At 38.9% G+C, this 17,738-nt stretch overlaps 1 protein-coding gene across 1 annotated transcript in view; it reads right to left on the bottom strand.

Moving 5' to 3' along the window:
• Nucleotides 1-17,738, bottom strand: part of DPYD (dihydropyrimidine dehydrogenase) — a 334,630-nt gene that overhangs the window by 52,863 nt on the left and 264,029 nt on the right. The window contains exon 19 of the mRNA XM_050977198.1: nucleotides 10,030-10,172. Coding sequence (XP_050833155.1) covers nucleotides 10,030-10,172 — 143 coding nt within the window. The remainder of the gene's footprint in view (nucleotides 1-10,029; nucleotides 10,173-17,738) is intronic.

A 17,738-nucleotide genomic window follows, 5' to 3' on the forward strand; every position in this document is an offset into this window, starting at 1 on the left:
AACAGTCCAATCAAACATAGAGGTTCTACAACTATCTTTAAATACATGCTGAATATCACATCATATTTCATTTATTAACATCCAAAGGTCTCGCCTCTGTCTTAAAAGTACCGTTCTGGAAAATGAAATCCTTGAGCTCTCCCAGTGGTTCTGCAGCTGATGGGACAACATTACCAGTTGTGTCAGGTAGATGTAGATTTGTTTGACCCATTTCCACAAGCCATTACCTTCAGCTCCAAAGAAATTTCTATAGCAGGTGCCAATTAAGTCACACAGATCTGGTAGGTTGATGATAAAAGTAATCAAGTATTACACAGCAGTTTGCAGTGTTTTTAAGATTTTGTTTTCTGAGAGCAAGCCAACAAGAATAGAATCTCTAGAACTGAGTTGGTCTGTTATCCCATTTTTAGAAAGGTGCATTTGTCAGAGATGAGTGTAATTCTAGGAAAGCACGCTTTTCAGAAAAGAATGGTGTTCTGAAAATCATGTGGAGAAGAGTTTCAGAATTACCAATATGTGCTGTTTGACAACATGGAATACAATGGCTACATTTAACTTGAAAATATCTGTTTTGCAATCCAAGTTAATTGGAATGAAAAGGTCAAAACCAAAATATGTTGCAAAAAGATTGAAACAGATTGATTCACCCAAATAATATTTTTGTCTTTAAATGTGTTAATTCCACACGTTTTTAGAATTTTGATTATCAGTCTAAACTGGAAAAGTTTTCCATGCTTAAACTTCCCTGTGACAGAAATAACTTTCCTCATCAATGGCAATTGTCAGTCTCATTAATGCCTAACAGATCCAGGGTAGACCTTCAGTGCTCATCCCAGGACACTCTGAATCAGACACAGCAGGAACTTGAGATCTATTCTGATTAAACAAAATTTGTCAATGAAAAACAGTTCCCTCAAAGAAATTTTCAACAAATTCTAATGAGAACCATCTACTGAGGAATATCCTCCTGTGACCAGAATTTTGAAAGCTGCAGACCTCTCAAAATCAAACAGAAAAGCAATTTTTCTATCTTGGAATCTCAATTCAGTCCTGCAATGATTAACCCCTCATCCTTGTGAGTCTTTCCCTCTAGTACTCTCACATTATATTTCAGCTAAAATTACTTTCATCCTCTATCAGCTTGCCTGTACGAATTTGTGCCGCAGCTGCTGTGTCCATTGAAGAGTGAGATTCATGTGAACAAAATAGTTCTGACCCTGTGAATCCTTCGTGTCGGAGATAAAAACCCACTTCCACATTTCCTTAGGGATTGTTTTACCTATCTCCGTCCAAATAATAAATATCAGCAAGAAAAGCAGCAACATAACTGATGCTATTGAAGGAAGTTAAACCCTTTCTTAAATGTACTGCCAGCTTCCAAAATGATGGTTTAGAAAAACAATGCTTTCTCTGTTTCTTTAGTTCTAATTGCATGGATAAAAGAACCCCTCATCAGTCAGATCAAGCTGTGTCCAGGGGCTTGAGCTGTAACAGGAAAAAAATTATTGCTCCCTCCTTCCTGGGCAGAAAACCCATTTTTCTACCACTGGGAAAAGTGAAAGATCAGGGACCAAACTGCAGCTAGCCCAGCACCAAGCCCCAGCTGAGTTGCACAGCAGTGCATTCCTGTGCCAGTGTGGGCTCCAGCACTGTGCCTTCCCTGAGCACAACCTCTTCCACTGCTTGCTTCCCCTTTCTTCCTTTCACTGCCAGGTACAGCCTCTGCCTGAAAGATCAACAAAGCTGCTATGATATAAAAAGGAAAATTTCTTAAACATGTGTTTGCCTTGTATGACTGACAGTATTTCCAAGAACTTCTCTGATGACAGAGCTTTGCAACACTGAATGTTTTACCTTCTCCCTTTTTGGAAAACAAGTCCCCTGCAGTTACAACACATATAACATAAAAACACCCACCCCCCCCCCCAAAAAAAAAAAAAACCACACTGGAATTTTCCTAAGTAATTATTGGAGATGGCAGAAAAGAATGAAGAAAGAGCATTTTCCACTATGCTTATCTTGCCTTCTATTCATTTTCAATATCCAACAAGGAGCTGGCTACAGTTTCAGATTCAATTTCAAGTCCCTTCCACATGTACTCGAGGGAACTCAATCTACAACAGAGCTAGCTTCATGTCTGAAAGAAACCTGAGCTGAATAAAACAACTTGCCTATAATTTGGTTAATCAACAATTAACCAAGCCTCTTGTGAAGAGTCATCTCCATGTTTCATTTACTTTGTAAACTTTAAACAAAACTCACTTGGTGTCAATTCACACCATGTGCTTTATCCACATGGAGAACAGCTCTGTGCCTGCTCATGCAAGAGAGCAGCAGCACAAGTCCAGATCAGCAGTGTGAATCCACATCAAAAATTGGTGCAGTACTACCAGGCTTTCAAAGGACCAGCAATATTGTGGATCCTTGGGAGAGATGGAGAAAAACCTATTGCCAAAGCAATTACTCTTCCCATCCCCTTAATTCTGAAAGTCCCTGAAAATCCCAGAGGAGCATGGCAGACACCCAGGCAGGGCAGGAAAGGGGAGCTGGCCCACTGTCCCCAGGAGAACAAATCCCCTGCAGAGGCTGGGAATGACTGCTATAGGACAGCATTTGAACTGATGCTCAATTGAGACCTAATTGTTAGTAAATAATTACTACCATACAGTGATAGCTGAAACTACTTTGAATGAGAATTCATTACGAGAATGACAAATAGCAATTGTTACAGAATGAGCTTTAATTCATTCTTACAAATTTATGAAATAACAATCCTATCTATGCAGACTTCATTTACTAGCTGGTGAAATGAGCAGAAATAAAGGAAAACTAATAGATAATTCCCCTAAGCAGCTCAAAATGTAGAACTAATGCAAAACTGCACAAAATAAAAGGCATTATTAATGTTGAATTTAGTCTGTAACTTTACAATGTGCTGATTTGAATATTGCAATTTTTCATAAAAAGTGGGAATACAATATGTAAGAATCAATAATGAAAACTTGTTCTAATTTGATGGGTTTTTTACTACTATAAGAAAAATAACTTTACAGATTTTTTTTGTTTGACAAATTCTGATTTTCTTTAAAAGAAATTCTCACAGAAGATTCTCACTATCAATTAGCAATTTCTCTCCCAATCATCTGTAAAGGGGCAAGTGTGGCAGTCCTCTAATTACTTTTTGTTTTATTAGCAAAGACAGACAGTTGAGAACAGGTTGAATTTCTGTAATTAGCACTGGGCTAGGAAAAAACCAGAAAATAATGAAATGTTTTCAGAAGTGAATGCTTGGATATGTCTGTCCCAACTCTTTTCTCTCTTTCACATTCATTTTCCTTAGGATTTTATGTCGACATGTTCAAACAGCACTTTGTTCCCTCTTTTGTTTCTGCATGTACTGCAAATTTCATCTCTGCAGAGAAGGGCCACTCCATTCAGTGCTGTATCCATTGAAGACTCTTCTCAGTGCGTGGCTCTGTGAGCAGTGGAGCTAATGATATCTGGCTTCCAGCAGCTCTGTGTCTCCTGGTTGGGTTCTCTGACGTCTAATAAGGTGTGACTGCCAATTAAAGCCTTTCCTGTGGCTGACACAGTGCTGTCCCATGCGGGCTCTCAGAGGTCTAATAAAGGTGAGCTCATAGTGTGCCTGTGCTTACAGTGAAGGAATGCAGCTACTCTCTCTCCTCTGCCTTTTCTGTTTCTCTAAATTTGTTAGAGTAAAACACTCTCCCTTCTGGCAAGTTTCAGTGAAAATGGCCACAAAAGCTCAAATGTGATGGAAGATGCTCAAATGGATGTACAAATACCTATCAAGTGTCTTTGGAAATACAGTCTAAAAACTCCTCTTTCTACAGGAGACTACACTTATCTCAATCAAAGGACTTACATCTGAAAAGTGGTTTTGTCTTAAGTGGCATTTTTTTTTCCTTAAAAATCTTGGTGGGTCTAAAGTACCATTCCTTGAATCATGTCCCATATCATTTTGGTAGCCTGACACTGCATTCAGCAACCTATTCTTCCCTCATCAATTTTAAACATGAGAGAAGAATTAGGTCTAGCACCTTAACTTCTCTGTGTCATGGACAGCTTTGTACAGAAAGGTTTTGTTGTACCCCTAAAGCCACAGCCTGTGTCAGAAACCTCACAGCGTCCAGCCGGTGCCCAAGTGTGCCTGTTCTTGGGCTTACCAGCCCTTGGAGCCCTCTGTCTGGCACAGAGCAAACCTGCAGCCTGTGCTCCCCCCATGTGCTGGGGTAAGCACAGGCAGGGGCAGAGGAAAGGCTCTTTGGGAGCCCAGGCAGGAGAAGCACAGCCTTGCTCTGCCACACCCATGGCACCTTGTGGCTGTCTGAGACTCGCAGCAACCCACCCGACTTCATTCTCCTCATGCAGGGCTGAGACAAAGGACTCTCTGTCTGCATTCAAAATCATGGCTATTCATTGCAAGACAAAGTATTTTTTTCCCAATGGTTATCAGTAGAAACTTAACCTGGAATTTCAAAACACAGGACCAGCTCCCTCACTCCCCTGCTCTGCACTCTCATGATTTGAATGTCTTTTAGCTCTTCACTCTGCATTAAATGGCATGAATAGTAATTCAGGCTGAGAACTTTTTGGCCTGATCTAATCCTCACTTAACTAAAGTATCAGAGTCTTCACTGACTTCAACAGACACTGACACAAACTAAAAACAAGAGTAATGAAGTGCATGGAGAACCAGATCTCTACTCTGCAGTTCTGTAGCCATAAAAAAATTATAGAGTTCCTTACAGGGTTTCACATTTGCACAAATATAATAAAAATACTGTCTCATAGATCAAGTCCCATGATTTTGTGATGGAAAAGCCTGTTTGTTCACACAGAAAGGGCCATCCTGCTGCTATAAAAATCTCTCAACTAAATGCTTCAGTAAAAAAGCTGCTGAAGAAAAAATAATAATCAAATTGTCCTGAATCCCTTGAGACTTTTGTTCCAAAGAGGTAGCAACAAGATGGCTTGTTGAAAATATTAAAAATCCACAAGCAGTCTCACAAAAACCACTGTGTTTCATGTTGGAAGGATAGTTTATCTCAGAGAGGCAAAACTCATCACTAATGCTTTCCTGTCATGGGCAGTCCCATTTCCAGAATGGTTTTGTTCTTCCTCAGATCCCCGAGGTTCCACCCCCAAGCGGTGCTGGGCAGGAGGGAAGGGCACGGGGCAGATCCAGCTCACGGCAGCTCCGCCCGTGGTGGGGGCACACCCCCACCTTCTCCTGCCTGAGAGATGAGGAGGAGCAGGGGGCAAGGCCTGGAGGCAGCAGGTGCACATGGGCTGGACACAACATGGTGAGGACAAGAGCACAGCACCCACAGGAACAGCACTGCCAGGCACTGCAGCCCAGCCAGGACAAGAGCAGGATGAGGGAGCATGAAGGTGGATCAAAAAATGGGCTCAGGGCAAAGCCACAGGCTGTCCTACTGAGAAGCAGCATTCCATGGGTGGATTTTAAATCATTTTTTAAATCATTGCTGGATTTTAAATCATTGCTTACAGACATCCATGTCTGCAACAGAAGACATGAGTGACCTCCATACTTTTTGAGGAAAGACATTTATTTGAAAAAAAATCCATATTCTTTACATGAAAATGACCAATATTCCAGGTGAACAAAGTATTCCAAACAAGAATATCATGCTGAAAGGTTCTACCATGAAGCAAGTGTACTTTGGACAGTACCCCTTTGTTTTACCTCTTTTTTTTGGGTTACATCTGCTAGAAATAATGACTACAGAATATCTTTCAACAAAAGGTCATTTATGTCAATGGACAGAACGCAGAGGATCAGATCACCTGCTGTAATTGCAAATTAATGCTCTACTGCTAATGCATTAACTACACAATATTGATCTACAATTGAATCATACAGGCTACTGTGAAGTGATTTTTACTTTAATATTTTTATGCTTTTATTGCTTTTTCCATAATGCATTTTCTCTTTCCGCTGGAATTTTCTATAATTGTTTCCCATTTTAATTTCCTGCAGCAAGATGACTTTAAAAAATGTACATCTCTTTCAAAACCTTGTAAAAAGCTAACAAATCATCAGTGTGACATGGTAAATCACATACATGTTGCAAAACATGCAAAAAAAAATTGAGATACATCTAATTTTGATAAATTGGGGCTTTAAAAAAAGCTTACTTAAATTACAAATAAAATACCTCAGCCTCAGTGGAAAATTGTAATAATAACATGTATCCCAGAAAGGTGCTTTCTAGATATTTCTGGAGCTCCTGGCATATAATAAATGCAGAATTATCTCCATATTAATTTTTTTTTTTAAATTTTCATGCCTGTACTGAAAAGGGGTTGGTAGATTCAGGCATGTTAAAAAAACTATGGTGCTATGGAATCAGCTGAAGAATGGCTGAAATTATTCAGCATCTATAAGGAGAAATTAAAAAACAAGTGGGGTCTTTTTGCAAGTGTTTCTAAAGTCCATGAAGGAGAAGAATGCCCTGTTGAATTGCTGTCTAAAATTTTCAGCCTGGCTACTACTGACTACAATAACCTAGTTTGTTTTCCATGCCTGCTGCACAATTCCTTACATCCAAACCTATTTGTGAACAACAATAAGATGTTGTTCTCCATCTTCTAAAGGAAGGGATAGGACGTATTTTAATTACTGAAACTCTCTCCCCACACCATTTCCTAATATACCTGCTTAATACCACTTGAGGTGGTTATGGCATACAGAAATATATATGGCTTACCACCTGACTCCTGACTGCATTCCTGTGTATGATGATTTTGCAAATGGAAAATAAATCTCCGTGTTCTAAAAACCAAAGCAATTGGAAAAAATAATGGAGAACTGATTGCAGGTGAAATATCTGAAGAGGAAAACCTGATCTTGCTTTTAATAGAAGAACATTTATTATTCATAAACCTTTCCTCTAACTGATATGCTACATTGCAATTCAACCAACTCACACAAAGCCTCCTTATTCTCCTAGGCCATGAACGTCCCGCTGCCATGGCAGAGAAGACACAGGACTTGCTGGGACACAAGGAAGGGAAGCCCAGTGGCCAAGCAAGTGCTGCTGTCCCAGGCTCCATGGATAGATGAGTACAGCCTGAGCTGCTCTGCAGTATGGGGCCATGTGGAATGCCAGATGATCTGGCAGCCCCTACCCTTCTCAAGCACTGCTGGGTAACAGGGTGGTGAGAGCAGTGACACAGCCCAGTTTTAAGCCCCCTGTGCCTCTTTGGCACAACTGAGTACAGAGGTCTCTCCATCACTGCCAAAGCCCAGGCTGCTTGCTTCCTGCCTCTGGATCACTCAAAAGGCATCCTGGTGGCTTTGGAAATGAGAAGTCAGATCACAAAATGTGCAGTGGTCCGTCAGTCTGAGTGTCTTTTCAGAACCTACTCCAACAGCATCCAAAGCAGATACTTTAGATAAGGCTATCACACACATACAGAATTCCCCCAGTACAGTTCCAGCTTCTACCTGCTTAACTCAGTGACTTGCTCTGCAGTGAATCTTAAATACTGAATCATTCAGTAGATCACTTTATTTGATGTTATCTACAAATTCTGTACTCACTCTGTATGTCAGTACTGAGAAAGAAGGAATGAATGTCAAAGCTGTAGGCAACAAAGGTTGTGGCTGCTGAAGGAGCAAGTTGGGCATTTGATACCAAGGACATGTGTGAGATTGGGATTCAGGGAAAAGAATATTAGGTGGCTCTTTTTATGACCTTGTTTAGAAGGGAAACAAAGGAAATGATCCTCATAATCCTAATTAGGGTCCAAAGGTGACCGGTAAAGATGAGGCTGTCTTTTTATAGTACATTGTATCTCATCTGAGAAGCAAATACATTTCAGTCTAGTCCCAGTAAGTGCATTTCTTCAACAACTTTCTATAGAGAATACTCATTTCCTTCTTCCTTCCATCTGTCCTTCCCATCATGAGGGAAAGATTTATGGCCTGTATTCACAATCTAGCATCAAACTTACTGAAGGCTTATTTAAAAATGGATGCAATTCAGATCCTTACTTAAACAGCCACTTTAGAATCTATTTATCTGAGATTAGTTTAAACTAATTCCTACTTTAGTGAAACAGAAATAAACCAAAGTGAGGATACTTTTGCCGCAAAGGAGTTTAAAATCAGTTATAGAGATGACTTAAGTTAAACTGGTGAAACCTAAGGACAAAATAAAACTTTTTTCAGCATCTCTGGGAAAAAATTTGTTGAAAAGAGAAATTGTTCTGTACAGGGCAAAAGATCTGTATAGATCCAAGTCATTTGTGGAAGCCAGTTTCAGAGAATTTGATTACTACTAAAAAGAAAATAATAATTAATGTCTTGTAAATCAAATAGTCTTTCTCTCAAGCACTGACTGGGATGTCTGCATGAAATTATATTTCAGAATTTCCATTACCATTGGGACAAACCAACAGGAAAAGAAAAGAAAAAATAAAAACCAGCAACACAATTTATATAAAATTGAAGTGCAAAAGGGACATTAAACCCCTTGATTTTTAGTCATCCAGAAACAGATACAGCAGCCGTAGAACAGAAAATCATTTCATTGTGTGTAATTCAGATCATGTAACATTGCTGCAGACAAAGACATCAAAAGTGCAGCTCTATTAGCAATAGCAAATTAAATGCATCTAGAGCACTAAAAACAATTCTTGCCAATCCTAATTTTTTTTTTGTAGACAAATGCTGCCCTGCATTTTGCACCATTACTTAATATTTGTATGGAAGAAGCTCTCAGACAATTGTGTACAAAAGGCCAATCTCTTATCTGCCCATGAAAAAGAAAAGTTTGAATCACTTTAATACAACTGAAAAAGGAAAAAAAAGGAAATTATATTAATGAATCCAAGGAACATAGCAAGTCTATAAAAAAGGAATAGCCTTCTTCTTCAGCTCCCAGAGAGATGCTAACTTTGATGTGCTTTAAAAAAACCCACCAAACCAAAATATTGAGCTGGCTTTTTTTTTTTTTTTTTTGTGAAACAGCAAACAAATGACTAATCGCAGCAGTCACTGTAGCTGTGTAAAAAGGATGGTCACACTGAATCTAATTTCAATGTCAAAGTCAATTGTGGGAATGAAACCACTCTAGTCATCCCATGGAGTGACACAAAGCTGATATTCACAGGATCCCCAGCTGCAGTTGTCTATGGTGGGACCCACAGACAAAGGGGATGAACATCTACCAGAATGTAACAATATACAATGGAACATCAAGACCACCTGCTCCTCAGCCAGTCTAACATTTATGCTGCCATAGTGCCCTGACATGCCTGGCAGAGAGGTAAGGGGCTGATTTTTGGCCAATTTCCTGGTGCCTGTAATACGAGGCCACCAAGGCTTCCTTCCATGACAGGGAGTAACCAACCATGCCAGTGTGGCCAGCAGCCCAAACCAACCCTCAGGCAATGCAAACAGCCTGGCTGCTGAATGCAGCTGACACCTCAGTCCAGTGCAGCAGCAGCACCTCAGCAGAGGGTGCAGCGCTACACCTCCTGTTCCAGTGAGCATCCCTAAGGGACTCAGGTGCCTCATAAACAAAAGTTACTTTGAAGTGGCTCCCTGCATGAGGGAGTACTTCTTTGGAAGGTAGTACTTCTTTGGAAGCCCTCTCACCTTGAGAAGGCTCTTTGCAGAAAAGAAAAACTGAGAATACAGGAAGAACAGATAGGTCAAGCTAAACTCTGTCAACCCTGGACACAGGGTTGGAAGAGAGATGTTTAAATTTTAAATCATTTAAGCCAGAGATAATAAGTACCAACAAACTCATGGTTAGCCTTTTCCCAGATTGGTATTGGAACACCCAAAGTTCTCTTCTCCTCTTCCACCTCCATGGGAAAGGAATGTTTCTTAGCAAGTAGCAAGAAGTGAAAAACATGAAAATTCTTTTCAATGGTAGAAACTCTGCACTATCTGAATGTTTGAAAGGAAGACACATTACGATCTCAATCACAGTTCCCTGAATGTTAACATTTTAAAGAAAGAAGCAGTACCTGTAGGACAGAAGCCCCACTGTGCAGAAACTGAAGCCCAGCCTCAGCAGAATCGATGCCTCCAGTTGCCAAGATGGGAAATCCTGGGAGAGCACGGGCGATGGCAGACACTGCACGGAGGGCGATGGGCCGGATAGCATTTCCTGCAGAAAACCAGGACACTGGGTCAGCAACATCCAACTGGCCTTGGTGGAACTTGCACATCCCTCATGCTACAGCCACATCAGGAACTAACATCTAATTCTGAGGTGCAGAGGTTATATTCATTTGTAAACTGACACCAAGTGGGTTTCAAGTGGTATCAGCACTTGTACAGCAATTTATGCATGTGACTGGAATACAGAAAATGGCAGAAATATTTGGATAAACAGTGCAAAGCTAGCTTGACCATTTTAGCTGATACTCAAAACAAAGACTAACAATGTCTGCGACAGAAAGCAATACTCTACCATACAGTACACTGTAGATAAAGAGATTTATGTTTCTACATAAAGAATCAGGTTGATTTTTTTGAACCTAAATGCCGTCCAACTAAGAGCAAACACCTCATTTATTTATGTTCAACTAAAAATTGTTTAAAAGTGCCATTTCACTGCACTTGACATTTATTATTTTGTTTCTTTCCCCTTCTGCATGTCTGTAAATTAAGAACATTCTTTAAGTAAACCACATCTAACAATTAATATGATGGTCAAATTCTCAAAAGAATAAAGTATATTCATTCATGGCAATATCTCCAAAACTGGAGTTCATATTTCAAATGGTACATAGAGGTTGAGTCAGACAACCCCCTGCTATATTTAGAGGATTATGATTAAACTCTTAATACACTGTGTCTGCAATGCATGTGTTTTGACTACATTCTACTGATGGTATGCAAGTATTAAAAATATGCCTTCAGATGCCGCTCATTAAATGATGGACAGCATAGATAGATGACACTTCCAGTAATTTTTTAGGCTAGCTGGGATTTTTCTAGATAACCCCCACATTATTAAAATTTCTTCTTAATTTAGAGAAGCTTTAGGATAATTTGATGGCATCATTGGGCAGCAATAGTGTAAGAGAGGACACATCACTCCCAGAGGACCTGTAGCTGTGGCTGTCAGGCAGTTTTTTCCCCCCTCAGTACTGCATGAGGTAACAACAACTAAACTTTATGCACATGAAAAGGACAGCCAAACCCAAGATGCACTATTGATATGTTTTCAGAAAAACTAGAGCCTGATAGACAAAATGTGAAATCTCACCAAAACTGCTTTAAAGAATTTAAGCTCCCAACAGAACAGATCACAGAAAGGATCTGGAGTTGAGCAGGAACTTTCCCTAGGACACTAGGGATTATTTCCCATTGTTTGGTCTGGATTATTGTAATGTGTTTGAAAGGAACAGAGCAATTCGTTAAAACAGGATGACTGCTAAGTGTCCAAAGAGCTAATATTATGACATAATTCATGGTCCACTCTATCCAGCCTAGAGATAGGCTTGAGGGAAAAAAAATGGAGACCATGCTGTTTGCTCTGACAGATTTACAAATAAAGTCCTTTGGAAGGTGTACAGGCCAAAACATACACTACACAGCCAAAACCACTGAAAGTAATCTCATCAAAAACAGTAGTTCAGGAAATTCTTCAAATATTCAGTTTTTCAAATTGAAGCTAGAAGTAAGTATCAGACTTGCTACATTGCTTTCAGGCTAACACAGCTCCAGAATCTCAGTGTAATGAGGTAACTGTTTTTTAGAAAGGTGAATGAGTACAGACACTTGTAACTCTGAAATCCTGTGGCTACAGGGAAATTTCTTCCCAATATGCTTTGAGGCATGAAGGTTTATATACTTCTAACCCCAATATAACTCTTAGAGTTTGCTTTCAATGGGTTTTAAAACCCATTGAAGGGTCTTGTAGACCCTTGGCCTTAAAGATAACTGGTAGCAAAGAGTTCCACAAGAAAATGTTTTCAGAATATAATTAGCCGCCTTCTCACTTAAATGACTGTCTCTGTACAGTGGTCAGTTCAGGAAAAGAACCAAATGACAGCTTATTTAATGTTTCAGCACAATAGGTAATCAGAAAGGCTTTCATTCAGCCCAAAGAAATCAAGCATATGATTCAATGAAGTCTAGCAGAATTAGCAATGAGACTTAGAATTTATTATGGAACATAGGTACGTCTTAGTACTAGTTGAATTTGATATTCATAATATGAGTTATTACTTACATTTGGTGATTAGTAAATTAGTGATAAATTGGTATGATTGCAAAAGTATTCCATTCATTTATAATTCACCCAAATGAATTTAAAAACATTTCAGAAGTGCTTCTGATGAGAGTAAATAAATGGATGTAATGACAATCAGAGGGTTCACTAAGGTCTCACCATTTATCCCAGCTTTTTTTTTATTAGTCTACTCATATGGAACAAGCACAACATAAGCTGAAGCCATCCTCCCTTACATTTTTTCATCAACACTTCAGAAGCTTCCCCCTCTGTAACAAAAGCTGCTGGGCTGGAATACAATGTGATTTGCTTGTGATAGAGATCCAACTGCCTAATGAAATGGTGAAACAACCCACCAGATTAAAGAAAAAAAAAACAATGCAAACAATAGAAACAACAGTAATGCCAAGCTATTAAAAAAGAAGGCAAATCTAAAAAAAAAAAAGGAAATGAACACTCGATTTGACTAACAATCTCTATTTTCCTGCATTTTCATACAAGTACATAGGAAGGTAATAAATTCCATTATAGAGATTTGTAGAGAAGGAGTTTTTAAAAGGTTGAAATAAAGGAGATTTAATGCCAACTTTTAAAATATCTGTAAGTAGTAGTGGGAATTTGCAGAACGTTTTCTGATAAATCCAATGGTATTTAAGAAGCTGAGATCCAAATCCAGCATGCATTTGAAAGACAGCTCACATACTAAAAGATAAGCATCTACCACATACTTTGACACGTTGGGATCTGTAATTCCACTAGTTAAGCACCCGTAGCTGAGGAAACTGCTGATATGGTACTCTCCTGACAGAAGTGCTACAGCTGCTACCAGATGCTAGATGTGGCTATCATTTACCTTGCTGTACAATAATGAGATTTAATAAACAAAGTCCATTTATCAAGACCTCAGGCAGGCGAGTGAGATATAAAAATGAAAGACAGAAAAAATACCTCATGGAGATGACATGCTACTCTGTGTTGAAAGCTAATCTTTCAGGTTTCATTAATTATGGAACAAATATTTGCTATTATGGAAAGACATAAACAATGAAATAATTTTAAGATGTGAAAGTCCCTGACCTTTTTCTTGCCTTAAAACAAAGAGCTCTGGCATTCTCTATAATTTTATTTTATTTTATAATAAAGAAGACTTTTTAGACTATCAGTGAAGGAAATCCAATAGTGAAAACATAACATGAAGGAGAAACTGAAGATACATCAAACAAATGTCTCTCCCTCATCAGCACAGGTAGGCAGAGCTGCTCCTGTCCACTGAGGATAGCAGGCTGATGACAAACTGATGACTGACCTGCTCTTTTGTTTGTTTTACCTTAGGAAGTAAAACACCCTTTACTAATGCCAGAAGACATATGTTTTATTATGACTTCTTAAGTACTAGGAGTCCTGAGAGGACTTGATCCTGCCAAACACCAAAAATGTTCACTAGATTGAGACTTGAGAGCCAAACTTTCTTCAAGAAGCCTGGTGTTAAGTTTCAAGCAGCCCAGTAGCTTTGGGAATTCCTAGTAGAAACAATTCAGATCTTCTGATCCCAGTGATCCACCAACAGGAGAAAAATAATCTCAGTCTTGAATACTGGGCTACTATCTCACTTGCAATATATTGGACCAATTTAGCAGTTCAAAGTTTTCAATGCATTGATGAGATAGCTCTAATGAGGCCTTTAAGTAAAGATGATCCCGGTCCATTAAAACACAGCCAACAGAGTCAATTCAGACTGGTACTACTGAGACTGAATCTTGAAACAGTCTCAGTGGTCTTTATCAAACTCTCTATGAACATGAGAAACAAATTTTAAAGGAAAGCAAACTCTCATATCTTTGGACAGTATATCAACCCAAACCAAATATTTGTTTCTATGGTTACTAGATGGAATAAAAATGAATTTGGATCAATTCTCCCCACTCTGTGCATTTTCAAGTAAAATTATTTTTTAATTTCCATTCTATTATATTAAAAATTTGTGATGTAAACCACTAAGCCTGAATATTACAAAGAATGAGCAGCTGATCCACAAATTTTTACTAGTAAGTCACCACTTAAGTCTGTGCTTCTAAAAAATGTAAGCACCCAAATCTAAGCAACATCACCCTTCCTCCCTCTGCAGACACTTTCTTGGAAGAAAACTGACATTATGTCTCAGACTGTTAAAATTAATCATGCTAATGAAAAAAGAACCCAATGACAGCAAATAATAAACTTGGATGAAAAGCATTATAAAAGGAAAATGGTCTGGAAAAGTTCAGGCATCGTAGATATCAATCCAATGCCTCGGAAAGTTAATAGGTAAGAAAGTTTGGAGATCGGGGAAAAAATCCCAGAAAACATAATTCTTTGTTAAGACATTTTCTGCATAGTGTATATGGTGCCTAATACTGGCAGTCAAAGTACTTTGTATAATCTGCATTTGCAAACAGTCCAGGGAAACTTGCAGGTTGCACACAAACCATTTGCCTCACGTTCCTTCCGACTGCAATTACTCTGCTCGCTCTTTCTTTCTGCCACCTGTAGGTGGCCACCATAAGCTACACTTATCAAATAACTCATTAGCAGGGTTTTCAATACTGTCATATCCAGATAATTAGCAATTTATTTAAATAACCAATTTCTGTGGAAATAATTGCCATGGAATGCCCTGAACCTACTTTTTATAAACTATAATAAAAGTGTTAAGATAATCCCTGACATTTGCAAATGCCATTAGTTCACCTTTCCTTTTGATAGTGCTATGGCATTATGTTTAAACAATTACCTGATAACGCGGCAGTTTAATGAAACACTGTAGCAGACACATCCTTCAAAATGACCAGAGAATGCATTTATATGCAGAAGAAAACCCAGTGAACAGACGTGTTTAGAGAGAAAGACTATCCACAGTTGTTATGAGATCTGCAAATGGGACACACAATATTCAGCACGCTAAAAAATACAGGAAGTTCCCAGGAAGCAAGAGCAGGATGGACCTTGCCACAGCTTAAATGTTGCACAGCCCAGCACTTCTGAAGATCCAGAGATGACTTTCTCACTGCTCCCTATCTGTCTCCCTGCCTGGTCAGCCCTTCAGTCCATTATTACTCATTAACAGCCATTTGCCAAAATCACTAACAATTATGTTCTATTTACTCAGGCTCTGGCTATTTCCAACTGAAAATTTTAGTTATCCAGGTACCAATGGAGAATTCAAGAGAATAGTCCTTTTATGGAATATCTCTACATCAGTCAGCCTACACCATAATGGCTACTTAATGTTTCGTGTTGTTCAAAAGCTGTGATGGGTAATGCACCAACTCTGCCAAATCAATGACAAAGGTTCTGCTGACCACAGAGGACTTCGTCACAAGACTTAAGAATAAAGTTAATGATTTTGCAGATTGGAAAGAACTTTTATCTAACTCTGCTGTAGCAGGCTCTTGATACCATATCAACTGACAGGATTTTTGTCAGCATATCGTGACTACCTTGATACACTGATAGTGTGTCAGTAGTTCTTCTGATAACTACTGACCTTTCCTCCTAATTTCAAAGCTTACATCAGATGTGGTTCTGCTTCTGATACATACAGAACTGAACCCAACCTCTGAATGGAAAAAAAGATGCAGTAGTTCTGCTTCATATTTTCTTTAAAAAAAAAATTGTACTCAAATAGAAAAAAAAACCACCTTGAACTTCAATAATCATAGAGAAAAATCAGTGTCCTTTTTAGGATTTAATTTTACCATTTTTTAATTAACACAAATTATTATTTATGCTCTTTCAGCTAAAAATTCATAAAATCACCAGAGTTCTCATTCAATAAATGTTTAGTACTCATCAGAGAATTCTCTCAATTAAAAAAAGGCTAGAATCAGAGAAAGAGAGAGGGAAAAAATTAAATTTTTCTTATCTGTAAATATTATTTATCCATGGAGACCTGAGGGAATTTTCACTCATATCACACTTCAGTAGGAAAAAATCAAGAGGACAGATACAAATTGTTTTGTGAATGCTGCAAGAAGTGGTTAAACATTTCCTAACAAAGCCATTCTCTCACTGAAAACTACAGATTCACAAAAAGTCAATACTTCTGGTCGTCAGCATGAAACCTAGTAAAGCATTTTCTGTTGCAATTCATCACATGTTCATTATTTGATTTCACCCATGGTTTTTACTTTGGTTTGACTTGGAGCTGGAAATTGTCTGACAGAATGCTTTCCATGTTCTTTGGGTGGCTCAGGAAGCCCTGTCTGCCTTGTGTGCCTTGCTCTTGCTGCCCAGCCCAAGTCAGCTGCTCAAGTGTGGTGGGGCTGGTGTTGCTGCTGGAGGTCTGGCACCTCCTGCACTGCAACCCTCCCCTAGCCAGGGACAAACCCTGCCTGCTACTCTGAGACTACAAGTGCTAATCAATAAAACAAAAAAGGATACAACAGCAATGAAAAGGTAATAAAATAGTGCTAGTAGCCAGGGTAAAGTCCTGACACAATACAGGAAAAGGACATGTGAATAGGACCAGCATAAGAGCCAAGGAACAGCCCATTTATAAAATATTGCCCAGTTACCAGACAAGATCACTGCAGCCGTCTCAAAGGGACAAATGAGTTCCTGCTGAATCCTACCCCTCAAAAGATGTGAGTAGTTCACTTTACCATGGGGTAGGGCTTGCTGCCCTTTTACTCCAATGCTGAGACTGACATTTAACCTGACATGTGGTAGAAATGGTTCTGGCTGTTTACAGATTTGTTCAAAGGCAGCCTTGCCTCTGTCAGCCTCAGCAGTGCCACCTTTGTTTGAGCTGATTTTAACCTCCATAACAACCACCAGGGTCAACACGACCCTGGAACCAGGAGCTGTGTGTGAATGCCCACATGGCTGTGCCAGTGCTTTGGCACATACATAATTCTAACTGCAACAAGGCAATTTAGTACAAGTAAGGACACACTGGAAGAGACATGGCTGCCTGCTGAGCAGGGAATTGAGGTTCCTACACTGCATTTAAAAAGCCAAAATTACTGAAAAATGCAGTACAACAACTTTCCAGGCCATTTACAAAACCTGACTCATACCTTGTCCTGTTTAATAACCACTTGCCTAAGAAGTCCATCACAGAAAGGGAGGCAGAAATTCAGAAACTATGGCAAACTAAAGAAACCAGGCCTAGACAACTAGAAAGCTCAGATAAAGTATTTCGTGCTTGCTTTACATAGCTCGAGCTAATCATTGTCCTATTTTGAGGTTTATCTATTTTATTGTCTATCCCTCTCTTTTACCTCTCTCATCCAGTTGCTGTTATGTAGTAATAAACAATTTTATTTTATGTACCAATATATTTAGATCTATTTATATATACATAGATATATTAAAAAATACGTCACAAACACAAATTTTTGTGAAACAAGACTCAATTTGAGTAGAAAACACTGTATTTGCCTGTGCATTAGTGCCTACATACATATCTACCATATAATTATTACATATCCATATAATCTGTGTGAGTAT

The sequence above is a fragment of the Serinus canaria genome, chromosome 8 (assembly GCF_022539315.1).
Source record: "Serinus canaria isolate serCan28SL12 chromosome 8, serCan2020, whole genome shotgun sequence".
Lineage (NCBI taxonomy): Eukaryota > Metazoa > Chordata > Aves > Passeriformes > Fringillidae > Serinus > Serinus canaria.